Source organism: Poeciliopsis prolifica, unplaced genomic scaffold (assembly GCF_027474105.1).
Source record: "Poeciliopsis prolifica strain line A6 unplaced genomic scaffold, Auburn_PproV2 SCAFFOLD017, whole genome shotgun sequence".
Lineage (NCBI taxonomy): Eukaryota > Metazoa > Chordata > Actinopteri > Cyprinodontiformes > Poeciliidae > Poeciliopsis > Poeciliopsis prolifica.
The window spans coordinates 2238609-2263345 of record NW_026562392.1 but is presented as its reverse complement, the minus strand read 5'-3'; the positions used below and the strand labels follow the sequence as shown (position 1 = coordinate 2263345).

The 24737-nt window shown below is 38.5% G+C and overlaps 1 protein-coding gene across 3 annotated transcripts in view; it reads left to right on the top strand.

The window, feature by feature from the left end:
- The window catches only part of LOC129367556 (intermembrane lipid transfer protein VPS13B-like), a 291895-nt gene that overhangs the window by 94866 nt on the left and 172292 nt on the right, over nt 1–24737 (top strand). For all 3 annotated transcript variants that reach the window (XM_055042090.1, XM_055042091.1, XM_055042092.1), the window contains exons 20-22: nt 9673–9782; nt 11329–11461; nt 16532–16665. In XM_055042090.1, coding sequence (XP_054898065.1) covers nt 9673–9782; nt 11329–11461; nt 16532–16665 — 377 coding nt within the window. The remainder of the gene's footprint in view (nt 1–9672; nt 9783–11328; nt 11462–16531; nt 16666–24737) is intronic.

The window sequence follows — 24737 nt, the reverse complement described above, 5'->3', positions numbered from 1 at the left end:
TCTAAATCTGCCAGGGACATGTTTCGGGCCTAACGGTTCATGCATAATTTTTACTTTATGTTTGAAAGATTAGGGTCAGCAACACTTTAAATTTGTTCAAGGGGGTATTTTCGTCTTTCTCCTTTTCGTTTTTACTTTCTTTCCCTCCCTCCTCCTCCTCTCACTAGTACCACAGGCAGTTGTGCTCATTAACTCTGGATGTAATTATTTTTGTTTTAGTCTCATATTGCTGACATTTCAACTCAGGGGCTCCTCAATCAGGATTAACCCAAACCGCAAGAAATCACACTTCACAGCCGTTTCTTACAGCAGCGCCTGTTGCCTCCAATTTCAGTCAAATTAAAGGTTTATTTTATTTAGCTTTTTTTCCACTCTGGCCCAGTACCCTGTAAAACAAACCAAACTGCTTGTCTTTGATTTGCTGGTTGCTAGTCACTTTCTCAGTGTTCCCTTCTTCTCTGTCTGGTGGGCACAAAGCAGTCCTCTGTCCGGAGACTGGTTCTAAGGATAAGAACCACACAGGTGCTAACAGTGTTAAGATGTCACAAGTGTTGGGCTTTTCATTTGGTATAATTGGTGTTTTTGGCTATAAATATGTAGTCTCTGGTTTGTGGTGAATCCTTTTTCTCTGAAATGATCTTGATTTACTCAAAGTATTTTCAGTATTGTGATGGTTCAATGTGAGGTTTGCACCCATAATACAGTTTGGTATTGGTTCAAATTTAAACCTTTCCATGTAATGCAATGTGTTTAAGTCAAATTTAAATAAACAATCTAGTGGCCTAAAAGTGTTTTCCCCTCATTTTTATGTTGGGGCCCCAGGGTCTACAGGAAACCTCGTCTCATCTTTATGCCCCAAGCGCACTTAGCCCTAGCACAGTAGTAATAAACTATCATCACTCTGCGTCAAGAATGTGTGTGTTTGTGTCAGTCTTTTGCTCTGAAGCGGTGTGTGCGGCCTCAGTAGTCCTGGACTAAGCAGTAGTTGTAAAATCTCATCACGTTGAGTGGTCCTCCGGGGGTCCTGTACTCCTTTCGCTGTGTGTGGTTTGACCTGCTGTGGCCTTTCAGCCCCCAAATGCCCATTAGATAAACGGTCAGTAAACAGAGGAAGCCTCACCATTACTCTCTCACCCTCGCACCATATACAAGGATTGCAGATGAAAGGACTTTTAGCCGATGCCACTAGCTAGTGGACATTAACTTTCATCAGCTCCCTCTTGGTTTAAAATTAAAGTTGAGCCACCATGTTTACATAGTTTCAAATAGTAGTTGATATACATTTTAGATTCCTTGTCCAATTCTTTCCATCTTGTTCTTGCCAATTCTTAAAAAAATTCAATGGGATATAGACCATATATAAGCAAGATTTCCAAAGACCTGTGGCCTCATGTTGGCGTGCATCTGTAAAAAAAATTTGCATCGCCATATTTGACGCAGAAGTTGGCATGTCTAAAAAATTATACATGCTGAACTTTATTTCTCACAAATTGGGATGTATAAAGGAAAGGTGCGCGGTCACGTGAGTACGCACGGTTTTATGCACCCAAATTTTTTTGTGCACTGCACTTTTGTAAATCTTTCCGTACACCAAGTTTTAGGTGAAAACTCTTTTATTCGTGAGGCCCCTGGAAACTGACTAAAATCTAGACTTCTGAAGACAGCATGTTGCACTGGTATGAGAGTGAAGGGGGTTGATTACCGGCGGTAACAGGCGCTTAAATTCCTTGTCAAAAGGTTGAGACCTTTTCCTGTTGTGGGCAACGGGGCCCGGCGAATACCCGTGGTTAAACGGACGGCGGAGTCCGGCGGTAACAGGCGCTTAAATTCCGTGACAAAAAGAAAAAAAAAACCTTGGTATTTTATTCTATGTTGCATGCCTTCGTGTTTTGTGTTTATGATGTAAAGCACTTTGAAATGCCTTGTAGCTGAAATGTGCTATACAAATAAAATTTGATTGATTGATTGATATGTCATCTACCTAGGATCCACTGTAGGGTACACAACATGCCGATGTTCATGTGATAATACTTTAATTACATTAACTTAATGTAATTAAATTTAATTTGTAAAACTAACCAGCTTACAATATTTTTACTGGATTGTTTTTAGATCTCAAATTATTGTTTCTCACAGTTTCCTACAACCAGTCATGGACCCATTTAAAGCTACGATGTTCAAACTGTCACTATCTGTGACAGTTGGTATGAGACAGATAATCTGTGAAAATTTGAGCTCCTTTGCCTTCTCCCAGTGCTAATTAGAAAAAACCAATCAGAACCATGAGAGGGCTCTTAGTGCCATCAGTCATGTTTGTGTAAGTGTTGCTTATCCCCTTGCTCTCTGCTTTGCTATATCTTCTTCTGGATGGCAGAGTCTAACAGGAATGCTAAGGCCTTAATCCCTTTAGCTATACATACACTTGGATGATTGACAGCACTAAGACCGTCCTCTTGGCTCTGATTGGTTGTTTTTGATGGGGAGCGTTGCATTTCTGCAGACAGGAATAAGAGCACTAGGAGAAGATGGAGAAGGCTGATCTCTTCACAGATCAACCTGACCGTTATGTCCTAACTGTCACTGTTAGGACATAGTGACAGTTTTTAGCAAATATGCAAAAAACGCATTTTAATTAAAAGTTACATACTACATTTTTAACAACGTTTCTTTTGTCTCCTTCCCTCCTGAGAGCTCTGTGCCTATCATCCTTCAACTCACACTCCCATGCTCCTGTTCCTTTGGTCTGCACTAAGCTGTCCTGGAGTTATCTCCTGTTTAGAATACTGACCTGGCACTTTTTTGTGTTTAATGTGAGACAGCTGTCTTGTGCTACAGGTGGCATGAGCATCCTTTAAGTGTTGTTGAAGCGATGCATGGTGTGTGTATGCGTGTGTGTTTGTGATGTCTAACTGTATTAAGTACAGTTCTGATGTATAAACACCTCCCAATTATCCTCACTGTTTATGCAGACAGGACAGGACTGACCCCTTCCAACATCAAAAACACATACTTGGCCTTCACTTTGAACTGTCAGTGATGAGTGTGTAAACCAAGACTTCATTCAACGGTAGCTAATAACAGGCCTAAGACTCGAGAAGAAATGCTTCTCTGAAGGTTTAGAACAAATGCAGATACACAACATATCATTGCTCATTTCCTCTTATACTGTATATCTTCTGTGCAAAGAATAGATATATTCCATGAAAGTTATTTATGCTTTGAGCTGTTTCATGAATACAAAAAAGTCCGGTCATAAGTGGTGTTTTATTACACTGTGTATCGCCTTATCCTCTTTGTTCCCACATAGCAGCTAAAATGCCTCATCCTGAAACCATTAGACCAAATTGCTAAACGGTTCAAATGTGCTTCCACTTAAAAACTATGACTCTTAGAGGAGTAATCTTCAATCTACTGTGGCAAGCAGAAAGAGGATGAGTTGGATAGGAGGAATGGAAACTGAGAGAAAGACCCTCAGAGACAAAATCTGAAAAAAGAGGGTGGAGGGATTGGTTTGAGATTTGAGCTGTGTCATAAAATTCTCCCCCCTCACTAGATTCCTCTTTAGTTGTGTCCCTGTAATACAAAGCTTTTTATCAGGGTTTCAGTCTGTGTGTAGTGCAAAATTGCATTTATTGGGTTTTGAGTAGCAATGTAAAATTTTGAATGAGCAAGAAACTGCAAATGTCAATCTGTCTCTGAATAGATCATTTTTAAACTTCCGCATGTTAAATTTGGCAAATATTTTTTTTGAAAGAAGCTGAAAGTGTGTGAAACATTAAATTGATGTTTATGTATTAGGCATTTTTTGTGGGGTAATTATTACTTTATAGGGCTAGGGTTATACTTATAAATTTAACTTAAAAATAACATTGTTTTTTGCTTAGTTGTAACATTGCTTATTGGAAATGATTCTCATACTTTGGGAAAGTTTGATATTTTTTTCCTTAAATTATCCGACATTAAGAAAAATATATTTGTGGGTTGAGCCGCAGAGTTTATGGGTTGTGCCCATGAAAAACTTGGCAGATAGTTTCAGCCAGTGCCAAACAGCTTATTCTTCTATTTACTCTTGTTTGGTATCATTTATGGATTGGATAATTGCATTTTGGAAAAACAAGGCATGTTGGCAATTTCACAATGTATTGATTTCTCCAAACGAGGGCCTCTGTAGTATGTGTGAGAGCTGGTGTGAGCCGCAAAACTCTGACATCTCTTCTTGGTGTTGACCAGCATGAAGACCAGCTTGGTCCCACTGCTGTGGAATGGCATCACATTCTCCAAGCAGCATTTGTCACAAGTCATTAAACGAAGGATGTATTAGTCACTCAGTCACGAACATCACGCCCAATCTGATCCCTGTTGCAACAATACACAAATCCAGCTTGGTCGTTTTGTGAATATCTTTCACAGCATGTTTATGTTTTATTGGCAACACTGGCACCAACATTTTCTTTGATTGTGCTATATTATACTGTAATTTGGGACCAATTAAATCTAATAAACTAATGATCTAAGGTGATATTGATATACTATGGTTGTTTCCTTTTGTTAATTATAAATGCTTATTTTTCTGAACACTGGCGAGACTTGAAGCGTATTTAAATTTGGACTGTAGAACTTAATGTATAAATTGCACAAATTGTATAACTATCTAAATTTCCAAATAATGGGCTGATAGAATTATGCAACTGTTAAAAATATTATTTTAATTTGTATCTGAAATGTAAGAAAATATGTCGAATTCAGACTGGTGATGTGTGAAAGAAAATCAAAAGTTTAATATTATTTAACATTTTCAACTTTTTCAATGACAATATGTTTATTCTTGGTAATGTTCCATTTGAAGTCAGAAGAAAGCTAAAAATTGCCCTCCTTTCTCATCCTTTATAACAAATTGAGAGAACTTGGTTTGAACTGAAGAGAAAGCCTTCAGAGACAACTGAATGATAGTAGTGATAAGGTTTTTACAAGATGACTATGCACAACTATAGCTTTCTATGGGAAAGCAGAAGCACAAGACTATTTATTTTAATGAGCTCAGAAGTGTCTGTCTTGTTCCCCTAAGATTACACTGGGGCTCATTGGAGTTCACCCAGTGCAGTGAATGCTGGTGATGGATATGGTAATGATACATTAATGCAATCAGGACCTAGACTGTTTTCCCTCTCATTAAGAAGGCAAGCTATCTTGCTGACAAATGACTGGGTCACACTCAGCTGCGAGTTATTTTCTATTGATGTGGTTTTGAGTGAGCAAGACATTGTGTTTTGTGAAGGATTAGGAAAGGAATGACATACTGAAGGCTCCAAAATGAGAACTGGTTTAGTTCAGTTGGGGCACAAGGAGCCATGTTTTCTTGGGTTGGGTTTTCAACACCAGAAAAGATGATGTGCCTGTATGAAAATGTGCAGTCAACCAGATCCTTTTCTGTCTACGACTGTGAGGCGTCTTATGTGAACACAAACTTAATTATATGTGATACAATTGTTTAAAAAAAAGCCTAATTTATGTGTTTAGGTTAAATATTAAAGGATTATTTATAATGTAAAACATGAAATAAGTCAGATTCACAAATCAACACTCACTACATAATGAAATGGAAAGAAAATGAGATCAAGTAAAATTTAATTGCTCAATTATGTAAAGTATGCACATTAGATGGTCTGTATGTAAAGTGGAGAGAGAGACTTTGTAGAGATGTTGTGCAAATTAACATAATTTGCACAACATAATTTTGTGATTTTTAATAGTTACCTTTGTGTTCATTGAGCCATTGTGTTGTTATCCCAATAACTTATGCCATGACCATATTACAAGTCATCCTGACCATAAAAATAGTTTTTTTCTTCTAGTTTTACTGCTTATGTTCTTTAACTGTGTCTCATCTCTTTGTTTTTTCTCAAGATGGCTTTGCTCCAGTGTGTAACTCCAGTTTTATCATTTTCAAACGTGTTTTTACATGTAAGCTAATTAACTCTGTTAACCTTCCCACCGCTCTACACACATGCATACTTCCATACCCACGTACACGCATCCATGCCACATATAGTAGCATGTTGTGTAGTGTATTAAATAAATCCAGAATGAGAGCTGGCTTTCCGTAGACCTGGGTCTGTTTCCAGTCAGACTTGCCTGTGTCCTTCCTGAGCCCCTGGGCTCCTGTGGCGGCGTAGCCCCGAGCCTCTTGGTCGTTGCTCACTGAGGGGAAGAGAAGTGCCTAATGTGTGTGTGCGTGTGTGTGTGTGTGTGTGTGTGTGTGTGTGTGTTTGGCTGCAAGTTGTGTGACATCAATGCCTGTGCAGTAATGTAGACACTGTCTTCTTAAAGATACATTTACACAACCAAAATATATATTACTCCACACAGTGTTGCATGCCAACCACCCACACACAGCTGAGTCCCTTTATAATGGTGTCAGCAGTTCCATTTTTTTAACTTCTTTTCTCTCTCTCTGTCTCTCTCTCTTTCGTTCTGTCTTTCTTTCTCTCTCTCCCACACACACACAGACAATTACACTTATAGCTGCACCTACACACTCATAAGTAGAACACCTGTCGAGTAGTATAGCTTGCTCCAGGACACCTTCAAGTCATGAGCTCATCGGAAAAGCAATTAAAGGCGGTGTAGGCTGTGCACGCTGGCGTAATGTTTTGTTTTGCTACTTGGCTTAGAAATTAACCAAACCTGTCAGAAGTCATCTGGCTGACACGGGCTGGGCTATATTTATTTATTTTCTGTTGGAGAAGCTGGACGCACAGTCCCTGCGTTGCCTCACTTCCAACAATGAAGCGATTCTGAGGGGGTGATTAGCTGGCCGGGACATAAATCCCTCCCCTCCTGCCCTGCCTGGGGGGTGGTTCGAGAGCACCCCCTTTGGTTTCTTGCCCATCTCTTACTGCAGAGGTTACGGCCTTCTAATTGAGAGGTCACAGCCTTTGTAACCCCAATCAGAACTTTGGTGCCAAATGAGGGACTTGGTGTTGAACTTGTTCTGACCTAAGCACTCCTCGTCTCTTGAATTTCAGTGTTACAGCACAGCAAGGCAAGTTTTTCATGTGGAAAATTCACAATGTTAGCTTGTGATACTTGTACAAGTATATGAATTCAGAATGAAGGCAGGAATCTTTGTGGTGGCTAAATTTCTGAGGCTGCACACGAACAGAGATAAGACTACTGGTGTGACCTATCTGTGTCGCCCGAGGCTATGAGCCGCCTGATGTCACTGAGCCGTAAAACAACACCGGCAGCCCCATGCTTTCTTTTACCTCTATTGGTATTTCACAACTGAAGGAAAAAAAACAACACCTTTGACATTAATAGGTCCACCATGGATAAGTCAATACAAGCCTTTTCATACAGCAGTCAGTGGTTTGGTTCATATTTTTAAAGTGTAGGCCACTGTGCATTTTTTTTTTTCAGGAATGCTGAAGAAGTAAGAAAAACACCTTTGTTATTATTGTCATCACTTGCGTGTAATTACCCACATGCCACCCGGTGAGCTTGGAGGAAAAAAACAACAGTTAGCCTGCTGTCGAGGTCACCCTTAAGCATGCTAGGCCCTTTGATGATGTTTCATGCTTCAAAGGATTTGTCACTTATGTCAACACAATGATAAAGCCAGAAGAGAGTGTATGCAGGAGGGCTGTGGCCTTCAAAGCTCTAGAAGACAGGCACATTACACAATGAGGAAGGAAGGATGATCCTTGAAAGACAGCTTTTTAGAGATGTGCTATAATCTGTCAACATGGCAAATTTATCAGCATGGAAAGCTAAGCAGTCAGACTGCCACTGTTTATCTCTATATATAAATTGGGATGTACTTGGAAGACCAGTGTCCTGGACTGACACACGTGATGAGATCAGTAGACAGCCATCTGCTGTAACCGAGTTTGAAAATTTATTGTCCTATGTGTAATTTCTGCTGATTGCGCTAAATGTGCTAAATTAGGCTTACTGCATCCCGAGGACCACAAGTTAGGATAATTCCATTAAACACATCTTCACTACTCAGGCTGTTCCCAGTCTTTTGGGTTCCATGCTGCCCCGAAGTGATGATGAAACAGCTTGAAGTCAAACCCCAGCTCTGTAGCCACAGCCAGAGCCTATTAAGCAGCCACAATGTGGTGGAAAAGTTCAAGCCACAGTTCTAAGCTTATAATTCCATGTCAGGAAGAGAAAGTGAGTGATGGCTGTAGGATGATAAGTACTGGTGGAAGAATTAAGGATTTTTGGGAAGACTGATAAAAGGGAGCTGATGTTGACTACAAGAAGAGTTGATGTAAAAGAGAGAGCGAGATGGCATAGTTAGATACATGTCTAGAAACAAAGATGTCTACTGTTTCTCTTTGAATGCAACAATAAAGATATGCATCTTTACCATAGTGTAAATGGTAAACTACCTCTCAGTTTAATTTGTTTTCAGTAAGAATAGTAAGTCTCTTTGCCCCAAAACAGTTCTGTGCCAGTAATATATCATCACTAAAGGGGTTAGGTGCAATATTACAGCACATTTTGAATTCTCAAACTGTATTAAAAATGTAAATTAGATTTACACACAAACATTGGCAGTGACAATTTTATAGGCTGTCATCATGCGCATGAATCATTTTAAATGCACAGAAACCACACAGCTGCACACCTTCTACTTTTCTGATACAGATGATTGCCGTGGTGTGCGCATAAATACACACACAGACAAGTTCATAGGCCGCTAATAACATGCTGTAAAAGCAGCGTAAATTAAAGAATTTTTATTTGCAATGTTCACAAAGAGTAATGGAGAGGAGAGTAAGCCAAGCTGGAGAGCTAGTGTAACAAAAACATGTGTATTTGGAAGTGCATGGGTGTTCTTAAGGAAGGTTTATTATTATACACTGACCAGGCATTACAAACGCTAAAATATTAGGCTATGCAAGAGGCAGCCGGGCATTATTGAAGGTGAAAATGCATACTTGCTCATTCCAACCCCATTCCAGACCCTGAGGCCTAAACAGAAGATTGGAGTTTAGTCCAAAGCTCTATTAAACTGCTGAAAGTCTTTTCTAGAGCAGAAACATCCTCCTATCGTCATGCCGGGACATTCCACTGCAAGCCAAAGAGCCTACTCTAATCCTGGCGGCATGGGAATCATTATTGATATGATCCTAATGCATTACCTCAGGGCCTGCTTATTGTTGGTCAAGAGTATTTTTTAAAAGTCAACCAAAACCCAGTGAAAGTCTCGAGTTTCATTGAAATTTATCAAAAGAAAATGTTATTCTTGGCTTAGTGGGGTTACGGCTTTGAACAGCACAATTGAAACAAACTGTGTTCCTTGCTGCACTCTGACAAACCTGCTTGATACCCAGCAGTAGGTCTGTGAAACACAGTATGGGCTGCTCTGAAAAAGAAGTGCATTGACAATCTGGGTCGTTTTCACTTTATTATCTTACATTGATTTCAGAGATCTCATCTGTCTTATCTCCCTCCTCATAATAATAGTTTGGTTTGGTCTGAATTTACTTTCAATATGTGTATTTTATCATGGATTTTGATTAATCCCAAATGTTTTGGTGTTGCTGGTGGAGCATTATCAAACCTGAACCTTTTGATTTTTAACTATGCTTACAATTATCATTTTGTTTTTTTGAACCCATTTTTGTTTCACTAACATTTTGATGTTTTATTTTGCAGGTGCAGTCTTACTGGTCAGTGTCCAGGGCATAGCTGTAAATGTGGACCCAATCATCTGCACATGGTTACTATATCAGCCTCACAGAGGGAGCAGCAGGAAACAGCAACAGGTACTGGATCTCATATCGTGTTCTTGGACAATATCAGTCAGTTTATCTTTCTGGCCAGGTGTTCACTTACACAGTCATTTTCTGGTGCTTATCAGGATTCAGATCACAGTCATAGCAGACTAAAAATGGCTCTGAGCTCCATTTTTTTGCCATCTGAACTTTTACCCCTGTGTCTTAGGATGAACACAGTCATCAAATAAAGGAGATTATTTCCCTTAAAGTATTACATTATTTTACTTTTGTGCTGTTACTTGTCAATTGCACAATCAAATATGAATTCATGTGATTGTATGAGTTGAACTAAAGCCAATTTGAAGGATAGACATACCGGTTGTGTGTTTGTGTGTGTTTGTTTAAAGCTGTGGGCATCTGCCTGTCAGGGCCACTTTTCAAGGCTTGGTTAGTTACACAAAGCCTTCAGTTGAAGGACAGTGAAATGCATATGAAGGACAGTAGAGAGGAAATGGACATGTTTGGTCCAAGATTCTAAAAAATCCTGGGAAAAAAAAAAAAAATCTGGGACAGAGGCATTGTTAGTGCACAGTGAAGTACATGAACAAAACCTTTGGGAATGGAAAGGCCTTTTGTTGTGCAACAAAAAGCCACAAATTTAAGTGAAAGTGAGCGATAATCACTAAAGAGTGATGATGAAAATTGAAGAGTTGGAAGCGAGTTTAAAACACTGGGTATGCGAATGAGGAAAGGGAAAATGCAAGAAGTAGTTTGGGACAGGGAGGATAGAACATTATTTAGCAGGTGGGGTTGAATTAAATGTAAGCTTAAACCAGCATGAGCAGGAAACTAAAGAAATCAGATAAGGATAAGGATGGCTAGGGAAATGAACAATGAAGAGAAAAGAGAACTGGAATCTGAATCGGCATTTGCCTTGGCTGTTTTCAATGCTCCCAATCCCCCATGTGTTCAATTGAAGGAGTTGGCTTATATTATGTCATTCAGGAAGAATGAACAATGATTATCAGCCTTAGAGACAAAGAAACTGAAGATGTTTATATTTTTAATATATATATATATGCTTTAATTATGTTATTTAATGAATTATGTATCATTGATGCAATCACCATTAAAATATTGACTTCTTAAATCCTTTTTTAATCCTTGTTTCTTTTTTTTTAGGATTGTTGTAACAGAGGTTATGCTGAATGAACTGTAGAAACAGTGCAGAAGTTTTAATAAACATTTTTGTATGAAAATAAATAAAATGCACTACTGGGAAATGCACATACCACAGATAATTGGATGCTTTTATATATATATATATATATATATATATATATATATAATATATATATATATATATATATATATATATATATATATATATTTGACATGCTTAAATACATTAAATAAATAAATGAGGGGAAAAAAACAATCCTAGTGCTAAACCTGGCTCTAAGAAACTCATGTTATATCATATAATATTATAGTATCATCCCCAGAAATGCAAGCGAATCATAAAAAAAAAAAAAAATGTGTTCATAGTTTTATGACCCTTTGGGTGCTTAGTCATGCTGGGATGTCTTTACAGAATCCAGGTCCAGTTCCTCTCGTCAAGAGGAGAGAAGACGAGGTATCGGTGGGGAGTGCACCACTGGCCAAGCAGCCCTCCAATCAGGCCTCAGACTATGCCAGCAGCCCCATGAAGACCAAAACAGTGACAGGTCGGTCTATGCACTGTGAAATATTAAAGATGTCACCTTGGTATTCATCATACAACATATCTGGGTAATTCTTTTTTGAAATATGACGTGCTTTTTTATATAGTCTCCTCTGAAAGTGCTAAATGGTGCATATCATAAAGGGGCTTTGCGATGCCTTAAATATCCAAATCAGCTCATTTTTGGCTACAAACGAGTCTTTTTTTTTTTAATTTAGTAGTTACATATTGTAAAATAAAAAACTAAAATATTTAAAGTTTTGGACCCTTACCACTACCATTTTAGGTAATTGACTGTGGCCCTGTTTTTTGGGCACAATATTTTGGAAATGAAAACGGCCCTCAGTTATTTTCTTTGCCATTTTCTTTTATGACACAAGATGTTTGCATCCATTCATACATGTGCAGTATCCTCTCTTTCTTATACTTCCTCTCACTTCCCTCTGAACTTCAGAGCGTGGGATTTGTCTTTAGTCCTAAATAAAAAAAACTTGTTTTACATTTATCACAGGTTTGTTAGAAGGTTGCTTAGTAACATAATCACTGCAGTGTTAACACTTTACTGTTGTTTTTTACAAGATAGGCTGTGAGAAATGACTTTAAAAACAAGCAATTTTTTCCTCAGTTTGAGGTTGATTTCTGTCTGCCCGCACAATTAGACCACAAATTGATTCACATAAAACTGGCCTCTAAGTATTTTCTTTATTTGTCCCTAATGAATGTTCTTATTGGCAGCCACACAGTGTCTCTGATCAAGATCTGAGCTTCTCATTGTTCTTTAACATCTACCAGAGTAATGAGCTCACTGCCTTTTCTTTTCAGTCCTAAAATTAGCTGCTGGCTCTCTGCAAGCATACTTCCATAGCTGTGAAATCTAGCTCCATACCTGGCTCTGCTCCTCAAAGTTTGGAAGGAGAATTGTTGTCTTTATTACTGCCTGCTTCTGGTCTGAATGATGAGATAAAATATAGCTTTCCTGGTAACCAAGAAAACTAAAAAGAAACGAGGAATAAATAAACAGTTACGTTGTTAACGTGTTTCACTTCAAGAGGTAAACTCTGGTGTTTGTCGAGGCACTGCTTGTCTCGTACCATCTGCTTTTGTAAGATGAATTACCATCAAAACAGGGAACAGTGTAAAGGCTGAAATGGATGTATTACAGAAAGACAAACAGATACATTTTGAAGGAATAAACAGCAGAGAGAATCAAAGAAATGGAACTGATGAGAGGACGTCTGGCAGAGCTGTAAAGTCGTACATTACCATTACTCGAGCCCAAGTAGCTTGATGGAAGTCAGACAGGTTTTTATTGGCTGCTGTGGAATTTTCAGAGGGGGATAATATTTTCATTCTGGAGTTATTTATGTAGTTAAATTTTTCTAGTAAAGTCAATAATTTATCAACGTAATGATGGTTGGAGTTGGGAAAAGAAAACACAAAAACGAGGAATAATTGGATGGGAACCCCAAGCTGCCCCCGCAGAGTACTCCCCTCGTCACTTCAGGATGTATCATCTACTCACAGATGAACCCTTCCACTACTCTCGCTCACTTCCAGGACAGACTGAAGGGTCTTTGGGGAAAAATGCATCCCTGTGAATTCCAGGTCGCCTTTCAAGAATGATAACAGTGTTAGGCTTTGTCGATGTTGCTTTGGTTTCCGCGGTTTAAATAAGAGGAGCTGAGAGGGAAATTGGGATTGAATTGGGATTCATCCAATGGATGCCACGGATTACTATAAAGGCTCAGTGGTGTTAGTGAGAGATAATGACAGAGTGGAGGAGGAAAGTGGAAACTGGGTTTAGATGATTGCTCATAGGGTCTTTCAAAACCTCTTAAAGTCGTAGACAGTGTGTGTCATTATGTTGAAATTCTTTGCATGTCATAAAACAGTCGGCAGATCTCTCCTCATCTCTCAGTGGCTTTTCTTTACAGAATACTTTGTACTTTGGCAGAGGACTATTTTTTTGTATTCTGCAGGAACAATCACTTTATGCATATCATTGCTTAAAAATCCTTCCTCTGGAGCTTCGTTGACTGGATGGGAAATGAAGAAACTCTGAAACTCCTCCTGGACAACTTGATTTCTCTTCATTTCAGTTCACCTTTGCACAACACTGATTTTTCTTAGTATCTTCAAACATGTGGAAACAAATTGAGTCATGTAAAAGTAAATAAACACTTGCATGCATCCAAATCAAATGGGCAGCTAGAAATAATTTGCGTGTTTGCAGCTGCAACCTGGTCTGCAACACTTCACCTTAATGTAAACCAATAGTAACAGGGTACATACTAGAGTAATAATTATCAGCATCTATAAATTCTGCAATTTCTTAGACTAGTTTTTTATTTACTTACTGAAGCTCAAAGGAATAAAATGTCCTTTTGCAGTTGTGATGATGTAATTAGATAATATACTTTTCCTTCTGCTTACCCCGTCAAATTGATAATGAATACAGCATGACATGAAATGTACTCTCTCTATATATTTTTTTTATTATTTTCTTAATTAGTCTGCACTCAAACTACTGTTTGTTGAAAACACACATTCTGTCATTCTTCTCTAGATTATAAAAACCCTTTAAATAATTTAGAGAAATAATTTGTCAAAGAAAATCATATGGTTATGTCTGTTTGTTCAGTAAACAGAGCTGTAATATCGCAGAACTGCAGCAAATGCAATGTAAAATGACTGATATTCCAGGACGAATGAAAAGGCAAAAATACAAGATAGAGCAAATTAAGAGATTTAATCTTTAAAGGAAAAATGATTGGTGCCACTTAAAAGGAAAACAACCAATTAAGTTTAAAAGCTTAACCCCAATATTAAACTCCTAAACAAAATGAGTTCATCATTACTAAACAGTGAAAACTTCTTTTAAGCAAAGGTGCAGCAAACAATAAGTTCTCATTGACAAAAAGGAGCAAAACAGTCACCCTTCTTCGAAAACATCCAAAACACACTCCTTTCTTGTCAAATAAAACTTCCCACTGTGGGAAGGGGGAGGATTCCTTCCTTATCATGACACCTAGCTCTGCAGCAGTCTGCTGTTTAGACCCTAATTTGGTTCAGGTGTGTTGGATCAGGGCAACACATGAACATGAAGTGAGGACTGACATTGGACACCATTGGCTCAAATGTGCTGCTTCACATGCTGGCTAGCTGAAGTGGGACCAGCTGCACTCACCTGCACAGTCAGGCCACATGAGGGGGAGAGTGAGAAAAGAAACAGCATCAGACACAATCTGTGTCCAATGGGAAGCGATCAAGGACACTTTGTCATTTTGTTCTGTTGATTTTTTTATTTTTTTTTTTTTTGAATTACAATAATTTTTAGTGCTTATGATGCTAATAGCTCTTTTGTCCAGAGATGATGGTTATTAAACCAGTGATACTATGTTTTAGCTAGAGATGGTCATCAAGACACAGACGCTGACGCTGTTGCATATACAAACTTGTCCACGTGGATTTACCCTCCATGGGTCAATTAAAGCTTCTATTTATTTTGATCTATGCAAGTGGGCACTGCATTTTTTTCTCAACTTTATATGTTTATGCAAAATTTTCCAAGTAGTCACTTGCCATTGATTATTTTGTCACAACAACCCAAAACAAACGAATTGTTCAAAACACATAAAATTGCTGTATAATTAATGATTAAAGAAGATTAAAAAACAGCTCTTTTTAAGAGTTGTGCCACACCACCTGTAGGCAAATTCATACAGTCTCATAATCCCAAGTGTCCAAAGAACCTGGATGCAGAGTATGAGAAAATGCTCAGTGATCGTGAGCTAGTCCTTTGTGCTCTTTTACTTGCACACATGTGCGCACAAACACAATTTGTCTTTCTAACTTCAGAATTCCCTATAAGGAACATTTAGTCCCCACAACATGGCATTTGTTGGAAATATTGTCCTTCCAATGTATCAAATACAAGGCCACACACGTTATGCTCCATCCACTTACAGTTTCAGTCACTAATTACTTGCACTCACACATGTGCTTCACACTCATGCATAGTTATTCCACACGTTTTAGGTTGGTTTCCACAGCAACTGCAAACTAGGTGAACAAGCCATCTGATTTCCTATTTCCCTAGTAACAATTTGTTATTGCTTTGCTAACTTTCTTTGTGACATTTGGTAACTCTGTGTCAGAAAAGACGAAATGGTCCTGTGACATCAGTCCAGTTTCATGACAACTGTGGAATAAGTCTGCTGAGCAAGCGGAGCTTTAAATCATGGGATGTAGTTTAATGTGTCTTAAGAGATGCCTCCCCTTTTTTCTTTTTTCTTTTTTTTTCTAAACCCTGACGTCCAGATGGCTTTAACATACACAGACTACAGGTTATCCTGGTGGAGTAGGTTGGTTTTCCATCATACCTCTGTGCATCTCTTCTCATTTGTTTTTCTTCCTCTTTGTGTTTTCATCTGTAAAAAGAACTGTTATTAAACCGTAAAGATGTGATTTGACCACAAGGTTAATGAAAGGTAATTGAAAGCCGAATTGTACGTTTGTTGCCGTTTGACTTCTGTTGCCATGAGTGTCAGCACAGACAATCAGCCTGCGTCTGGACCACAGCTGGCACACACAAGAACAAATCACGTCTCTAGCAGTAAGTGTGCATGTGTGTGTATGTACACGCAGACACTTTATGTCAGTTCTCACAGTTCCCTCTCCCACTGTTGGAGACAAAAAACCTGAGTGCCAGCATTACATCATCTCAATGAAGTGTTGGTTAAACATCATATAACATGATACTGTACAGCAAATGAAAATAACAGGGAGTTTTAAAGAGGGTTAAGTAAAGGATAAATGAGGACAGTACATTTCCTCATGTTAATAAATAAAATATTGATTTTGTTTAAGACTTTAACAGGGTGCTACATTATTTCTGTGGTAAAGAGGTTACTCAAGCAGTGGGCTGAATGTTTCAACAAATCTGACATCACTACTGGATGCATAAAGTTCCCAAATATGTTTTGGGGAAGTAGAATTTAAAAGACTACTGAATAAAACCTTAGATGTCAAGTTCAGTTAGTCATCATTATATTTATTTTTCCCTTTCTCACAGAATCACGTCCCATGTCCATCCCAATGAAGGTGATACCAGAGACTGCAGCCGAGGAGTCCTGGACGACGTCTGAGGAGCGAATGAAGGAACTCTTCAGTCATGCCTGGGATGCTGTAAAGCGACTTACTCTCCAGGTAATCTGGGATGGTTTTGCAAATTATTGAATTTAGTGTAAAAAAAAACCCTGCTCTTTATAATTTTGTATTTGTACAGAGTCCCTGTCCTTTCACTTCAGGGCTACATCTAATTTCCCAGAATGCACTTACACCTGTTGTCCTGCATCTACTATTTCCCCTGTTTGTTTGTACCTAACGATGGAAGTCTTTTATTAAGAAGAGGAAAACTCCTTCAAAAAAATTCCTGCTGATTAGTGGCACCGAAGTTCCAACACACTATTTGGCCCAGGATACGGCAATCATTATTTTTTAGTATAGTATAATTATCACAGTAACAGAGTAAAGATAAAATTCTACCAGAAGAATGTTTTGAAATCATGAAGAATAAGCTATTTAATCAGAAAAAAATTATTCTTGCTGACATGTTAAAAATATTTCCTTATTTCTAAAACCGATGCAAAAGTATAACTTCACTAGATGTTCAACATTCGTGATTTTAAATTCTTATCTTTCATTTAAGAATTCTCATAAAATTACTGCTTCACTCTCTCAAAATTATAACTTTATTCTCTCAGTAATAAGACACATAAAGGCAGATAATATTATTGTTGTAATTTGAATATTACTTTTATTTACTTTGCTTGTTGAGAAGAAATAACAATATCAAACCAAAACACATAGCTTGGTATCGCACTAAGCTATACAATATTAATAAACCATGTAATGTGAGGTGAAATATTTCAATTTAAAAAATCTGGTAAATCTTTTGCTATTTTTAGTCCCACTGGTAACAAATAACAGTGATACTAAATGTAAAATATCCAAGCATTTTGAACTTGTTAAAACCTGTACAAACACACAGCTGTGAAGCCTTTTTATATTGGCTCTCATGTCCATGTCTGATAACTAGGAACAGTAAGAATGTCAGTCAAACAAGGAGACGAGCATGACTCATTTGAATTGAAATGATACACCAACATTAGTTTTATTGACATGCTAGTGCATTGAAGTGTTAAAAGTAGTGTTACAAAAGCAACTCAACCTTCTATTTGCCACCATTACCTCCATTTTCCTTTGTCCTCTTCCGATGTGTTACCACTGCACCACAAGCTGGGAGTTGGCACAGAAGTAAAAGGAAACCAAACGCAATAACCTGACAGCTGACTTCACAGGTCTGGGATAATCTGAAACATAAACAATTACTTGTATTTTAGTGCGGTGCAAACAGAATACATTTGGCCCGTTTTACTGTGATGCCCTTCCTCTCCATTTCTTTTAGAAGCTGTAGAAACAAACCAGCAGAAGGAGGTTCAGTCTGGTAGACCTAAAGTATTTGTTATCCTAACCAAGTAAATCTACTTAAACAGAATAGTGAAATGTGATAAACTGCAAAAAAAAAAAAAAAATTCTCATTTTAAAAGTGGAGTCAAGAGGCTTTGCCATGATGTCATAAACTCTGAATTAAGAATGTGCAGCATTTTATTAAGACATGGTTGAAATTTTACTTATGCTTGATAGTATACCCTTTCAAAGGTTAAATAACAGGTTAGTTGGTTTGTTGGCTTTTATGCCACAAGTTCTTAAGTGTAAGTCCAAGAAGGAATGTCTCTGTTTTCACTCCATCTCATGTAATCACATGTAAGAAATAATGGCAAAGGCAATCTCTGCAATGAGAATCTCCCAAAACAATAAAGCAAAAATATTGGTAAGTTCAGCACCAGAGCCTTTGGTCTGTCTGCTATGTCCTGGTTACTGCCAAATGCTCCCTTCATAAAATTTAATGCTAGAAAAAAAATATAAAATGTTCTTTATGTAACATTTGGAAGCTTGGAGGTAAAGAGGAATGGGTGATGTTTATGAGGTATTTGTGCAACGGCTGTGTGGTAAAACAAACCACACAGCTGTATGTTCTGCGCATGCTTGCATTCACATGTGCAAAGTGCTTCACAATCTACTCCTCCTCTGAGACCTGGTTTCAAAAAGTGTTGTTGTGGGACACTCCTACCAATGGAGAAGTATAAGTGCAGAGCTGGATTCGCAACTAAAATGTTTTAGTTTCACTGAACTCACACTCAGTGTAAAAGGTGCCAGAGGCTAGTTAAAGATTTTCAAGATCTACATTTCCGGCTTGTTCTCTGGGCAACAAAGAGATTGAAAGCTCAAAGGAATATCACAGAGCAACTTTCCTGTATTTTGTTCAGCCTTCCTGTCATTTAGAAAACGTTTTGCTCTCTCGCTCTCCCACAGATTAAATAAACAGCAGACATGTTTCAACTTTTAGTAGAAAATAGTTTCCTCTTGAAAAGTTTTTTACGTCTGCATTGATTTCATTTTCAACTGGGAGTAAACCGATTTAACAGCCAGCTGATTCATCATTGCCAATTTTCTTAATTTTGGGTGATCGGTTGATAAGCTGATGTTATCCACCGATCGTATCAACCTCAGCAAAGGTCTATGAATCGGATGCTGTCCTCTTCTGCTCTGTTGTGAGAAGTTTGGCCCACCAGGTCATGTCTTCTCATTTGCAGTTAACAATAGTCACCCCACTGAAGCCAACTCAGCAACTTTCTTACTATGTTTGGCAACATTTCAGACAAAAAAAAGTTATCAGCCAAAATCAAAATCGATAGGTCAGGCTTGTCAAGATTGGTAAAAAGTGTTGAGTCTTTTCCACTGGACTCAATTGGTTAACATCCTTACTAATCAGTTGTGTTTTTAGATGTTACTGAATGTTTGAGTGTCTGACTGGCTCATTACGGTTGTCGATTTCTCTGTGAATGTCTGTTAATGGATGTTAGTGTTTAAATTTTGATGTACTTTTATTCTTTACTCATTGTATGTTCACAGATGTCCTGTTTTTTTAATTTTTGTAAATCTATCTAAATCTTTCCTTTGGTCCTATGCTGCCCATTCAAAACATAGTTGTCTACCTGACACCACTCTCCCTGTTTTCATTCTGCTGTCCCTCATACTGCATTCTCCCCATGGACACCCATGTTCTCCCGGGACCTGAAAATAATTGCAACTGAAAAGAATGGTGATTTTATTTCAAGAATTTTGAAATAATTTCTTCTATTTAACACGTGAATGTGTTCAGCTTTGGCAAAGGAACACGTTGCTACCAAAACTGAAATGGGATATGCTGAAACAGAGAGACCGTTGCCATGGAAAAATGAGGTAACACTGCTCCCTGCAGCTGCCATGCATTAATGAGTAGGATATTTTTGAGTGAGAAAAAAACGAGGAAAAAAGCAGTGGGGTTGAAAAGGTACAGTGATGGAAAGGAGGGTGAGGATAGGAAGCAAAGAAGAATGCAAGGAAGGAAAAATGGACAGGGGAAAGAAAGCAAGACCAAATGGAGAATGGTGTGCACTTCAGGTTTGGTGTGGCCCACATTGAAGTTGCCAGATGGTTTCCATGAAAAGATCTGTCCCTCTGCTGGTGTGCCTTTTGGAGACACATTACATCATCCTCCACCTTCCCCTACATCTTTTCATTCCAACATCACTGTCAAGTTCCAAATGATCCACAATTACATATCAAGTCATTTTGTAACACAAAATGTTTGTGTTACAACTTTTAACAATTTTTCTGTTTCATATGATTTGCACACATAATGATGAATTGCTGTGAAAAATCTTGTCTGGCTCAAGACAAGCAGATCAACCCTGATAATCCAGATGAATCCAGTTGTTTCCCCAGAGATCTTTACCAGTACAAGAACCAGACTGAGATAAAAAAAAAAAAAAAGAAACAATAAAAAAAGAAACACCACTGGAACTTCAAAACTACAGGTTTTGTGGAGTTTTTTATGGACTCTTGTTCCCTGGGCAAAAGAAAGATAAACTGTAAGTAAACCAATGTTGCAGCCAATTGCTATTGACCATAACACTCGATTGACACTCCAGTTATGTTAATACATAAACTTAAGATGTATTTGTTTTCAATCACTTTAGATGTATGAATCCTATATCAATGTTAATTATTGCAGGCTGTGTAAGCCTCTTCCTGGTGACAGGCAATGTTTTTGCAGTAGAACTGATGTTTCTGGATCTGCTTGTCCAAAAATATCTCCTTCAGGAAGACTGACTTAGAAAATGAGTATAGGTGCCTGCTACCTCAGCACAGCTTCAGACTCTCTTGGTGGCCCAAGAACTGCAGGTTTGGTTAGATGCTGCTTCTGCCATGTTGACAGGGCTATCAGTAGGATCATCGGAAATGGGAATTTGACAAGATTTCCCCTGTTATCTCCTCCCTATTAAATAAGTTTATTGGAATCAAGGACAAACTTTAGATGATAAGCAAATTAAGAATTAGACAATAGGTGAAAAGTGCTTAGCTATTAGTTTTTGTGCCTCTCTGAAATTGCCTGATTGAAATGAATACACCAAAATGTAATAGTTGTAATTAGTGCTAAAACAATGAAAGCCACATTACGCAGAAGATGCGCATGGTAGGGGACCTAGTAATGCAGGTTATGATGACTATAAGTTCTGTCAATCATCTCCCATTGTCAATTTACTAGTGACCACACGGCTGTTTTAGAAGCACAAACATGAGACCCTCCCTACAGACTCTGCTGGAAAAATACTTCCAAGAGTCTCTTTGCTCTGAAATATGTCGAATCTCTGACGCCCAGCAGCCCAAACCTGACTTTCATTAGTGTAAAGAATCCTAAACCAGCTGCAATTTTTAATATTGAGAGAGTCAAATATTGATTTGAGTATTCTGATGTTATGAAATGGTTACAGATAATTGTCCTGTACTTTATGCGCTCTTCACCTAAAGCTGTGGATTTAGTGAAATTTTCAGTTCATTCGTCCCTTGTGTCAGGACAGAAAAGGAAGCCATGGGTTAAAAAGATCAGTTGGGGTTTAGATCAGCCCGGTTTGGCCTGTTTTATATAGTCACACTACATAAATCAGTAGTGGTGAAAATTCGCCAGAGTTAGCCTATAAACCTTTTTGCATCTGCAGTCCATCACATTTGATCCAATTTGGCCTGTAATACATACTGTGTAACATAATCGCAGCCACCTTTGCTCTCCTCCGTGAGCTCCAGACACAATTGTCTGGCCATACCACTACTGCAGATAAACCAGCCAGGATATATATATATATATATATATATATATATATATATATATATATATATATATATATATATAATATATATGGTGCCAAACATTAGTTCAGCTGGCTTTGCATGTGAAAGCTCAACTCTGGCTTGTCAGTTCCAGTCCGATTTATCCACCCTTTTCAATCTTACTCTCAGTTAACGGTCTGCCTTTCTCAGCGAAGAGATTCCATCTTATAAATTCTTCGTTCTGCTCAACTGAACACCAGCTTTTTTCTTTTCTTTTTTTACCTCGTAGACCTTCTAGTCCTGACCACCCTCTCCAAGTGCATTCTCAGGCTTTGTTTGGTGTGGTCACCCCATTAGACCCCATCTGTATTGGCTCACCAAGCTAGGATGGTGGTGGTGGTGGGGGGGGGGGAGGGATTGTTTGGGATAAGGCGGTGGGAGTAGGTGAAGCAGGCCTGGCCAGCCGCACTCCTAAGGCCACTGTTGGATCAATAAACGCAGCGATCAAAGTTGCAATTAACCCACCGCGCTAACACAAACAGCCGGGCCAGCAGAAACAAACAAAGCCTTCATGTCACCTAAAGCGTTTATTTTTGCAGATTTCCACCTCGGCCAGAGAGACCTCCAGAGCTTGTCAGCTTCTGTAAGCAGTGTTAGAAAAGAGGAATGCAGGGCCACAGGGATGGCTGGCTGCCTGGCCGTGCTGCAGTGCCAGGCCACGAGCTTATTGCTTGCGGTGACGTGGTGGTTGAGATTGAGCTTATCTGTTGTCAAGACGCATCATGCTTAAAGGCTTTTTTCCCATGGACATCGAGGTAGATAGCTAAATTATGAGATCATAACCAGAACGTTGTGTACACGTGTTTGCCGCAAAACACACATCTGAATGGTGTCATCTTCAGGTACACACATTAATCATGGTAATTTACAGGAATACGTTGTTTACACTGCACCCCTCGATTCCAAATGCTCTTTTGGATGAAGCAGAAAACTCAGGAAGATACAGGGGAGGAAAAAAAAGAGAGCATAAGGTCACCAGTGGGTGTGCTGAGTGTGGGGGCTGGTTTGTGGACCTTCCGTTCATCCGACCGTCTACTTCGGAAACACAGTGTCCTGTCTGGTGCATGGACAGGAAGATTACATTTGGAGAGGTATCGGGTTTGTAAAACAAAGGGATGTGTTTTCCGTTTGCTGCCGATCCCTCTGCTGAGGTTTTTGTGCTCAAGAGCTGCAAATGTTTTCACTGGGGATGCTGGGAGGGTGTTTCTAATTTCCGATCCTCTATCTCCTGGCGATTTCCTGTGTGTCATGACTTGCTCATTGTGTGTAGGGTGGAATGAGAGAAAATGTGTCTTTTACAAGTTGTTGTGTAGACTATGTACAGAGAAGTGATCTTGACCTCCAGAGTTCATGAGCTGCTAAGGTCTGCACAGAGCTGGGGCATCCAAGTTTCTCTTTCCCACTGAGATGTGAAAACAATCAGCCTAACAGCGGATATATCTACACCGCCACAGAAAAAATGTCACACGTTTGGTAAAGCTTAGGTCAAATTAGATAATGACATTGCACATCTGTGTTGCTAATTTCTACTAAGTGTAGAAATCGCTTTAAAAAAGTTGGGGAAAAAAATGAAAAATTGATAACTGAGAAAATAAAATCAGCTGTAAAAAGTGTACCTCTGCAACTTGTAAGGAAAGTTGTTCAGATATTTTCTGAGCTTCTTATTGCTTTGTTATTAGAGGGCATCATTTTGCGTTATGGTTTACATTTCACATCATCTTTCAGGCTACATAGAGAAATAGGCTGGTTATTTGAACATTAAGTTTTTCTTCTTTTTTTTAGTTCTTTTGGCTGTTGTGGTCTTTACTTAAAGAGAAAATAGAAGGACACAGGGTGAAGAGAGACCAGGAATCGAACCAGGAGTAAAACCTCTGCACATTGTGCACATGCTTTATGCACTGACCCACCCATTACCTCCTCAATTGTGGATTTCTAGCTGGAAATGAAAGATTCTTACCTTTTTTCCATCAGTGAACACAGCATATGCAACCTCTACCAGGTTATGCTGTCAAGAGTATTCTTCATTGTGAAATTTTTTAACTGTGGAAAGATGACCTATGTAGTTAGCTATTTTCACATTGCTCTCTGATCTGATTAAAGTTAAATTAAAGGAAGCACCAGAGGTATAAAAAGCTTCCTGAAGAGAAACAATTTATTTACAAACGTATTTAAAAGAAAGTCCTGTCTTTTGGAGTTTTAGACGTAGTATGTAGTAGAATCTGATTGTCAACACATGCCAGGGCAGATTTGTTCTTGAAAAAGAATATCTTGAAACAATTTCTAAAGTAGCCAGTTTGTGGTTGTTTTGTGCTGGATTCTTTTTTTTAATCATGAAAATGAGCTGTCTGCCACATCGCATAGATTTCTACCCACATTGGGTACATTTTGTTGAGCTGGCAAAGGAGAGTATTTACTAGAAGTTGACTAAAGCAGTTGTTGGGAAAGCTGGGAGATGTTTTCACACCTGATAGTCTGGTAGACTGGGTTTGACTGGGGACCAAAGTTGCAACATTTGTTACATTTTCAGATGGTGCAGTTTAGTTTCACATTTAACACTCGAATGAATTATACCTTCTGATCAATCTGTCTTTCCCATGAGCTGTTATGCTTCTGCACAAAGATCTACTAAAGGAAAAGATATGAAAATCCTTCAAGAAGTCACTGAGCACAACTTTCTTCTTTGCGAAACGTGAACAAAAATTGAGTGGCTTGTCTTTTTAGAGGCTTGTCTTTGGTGAAAGACCATGAGCCATTTCTCCCAATAATTCTAGGCACACTTTTGTTTTTGCTGTATTTACCTAAAATGCCCTGAGCTATAGTTCGCTTCCTGCTTTTGGAATGCTCTCCAGTCTACTTGGCATTCACATATGCACTTGAACCATACCAGAGTTTACTTCAACCGAACTAATAAACTAATATTTGCTCTGCCAACAAAGTCTCCAACC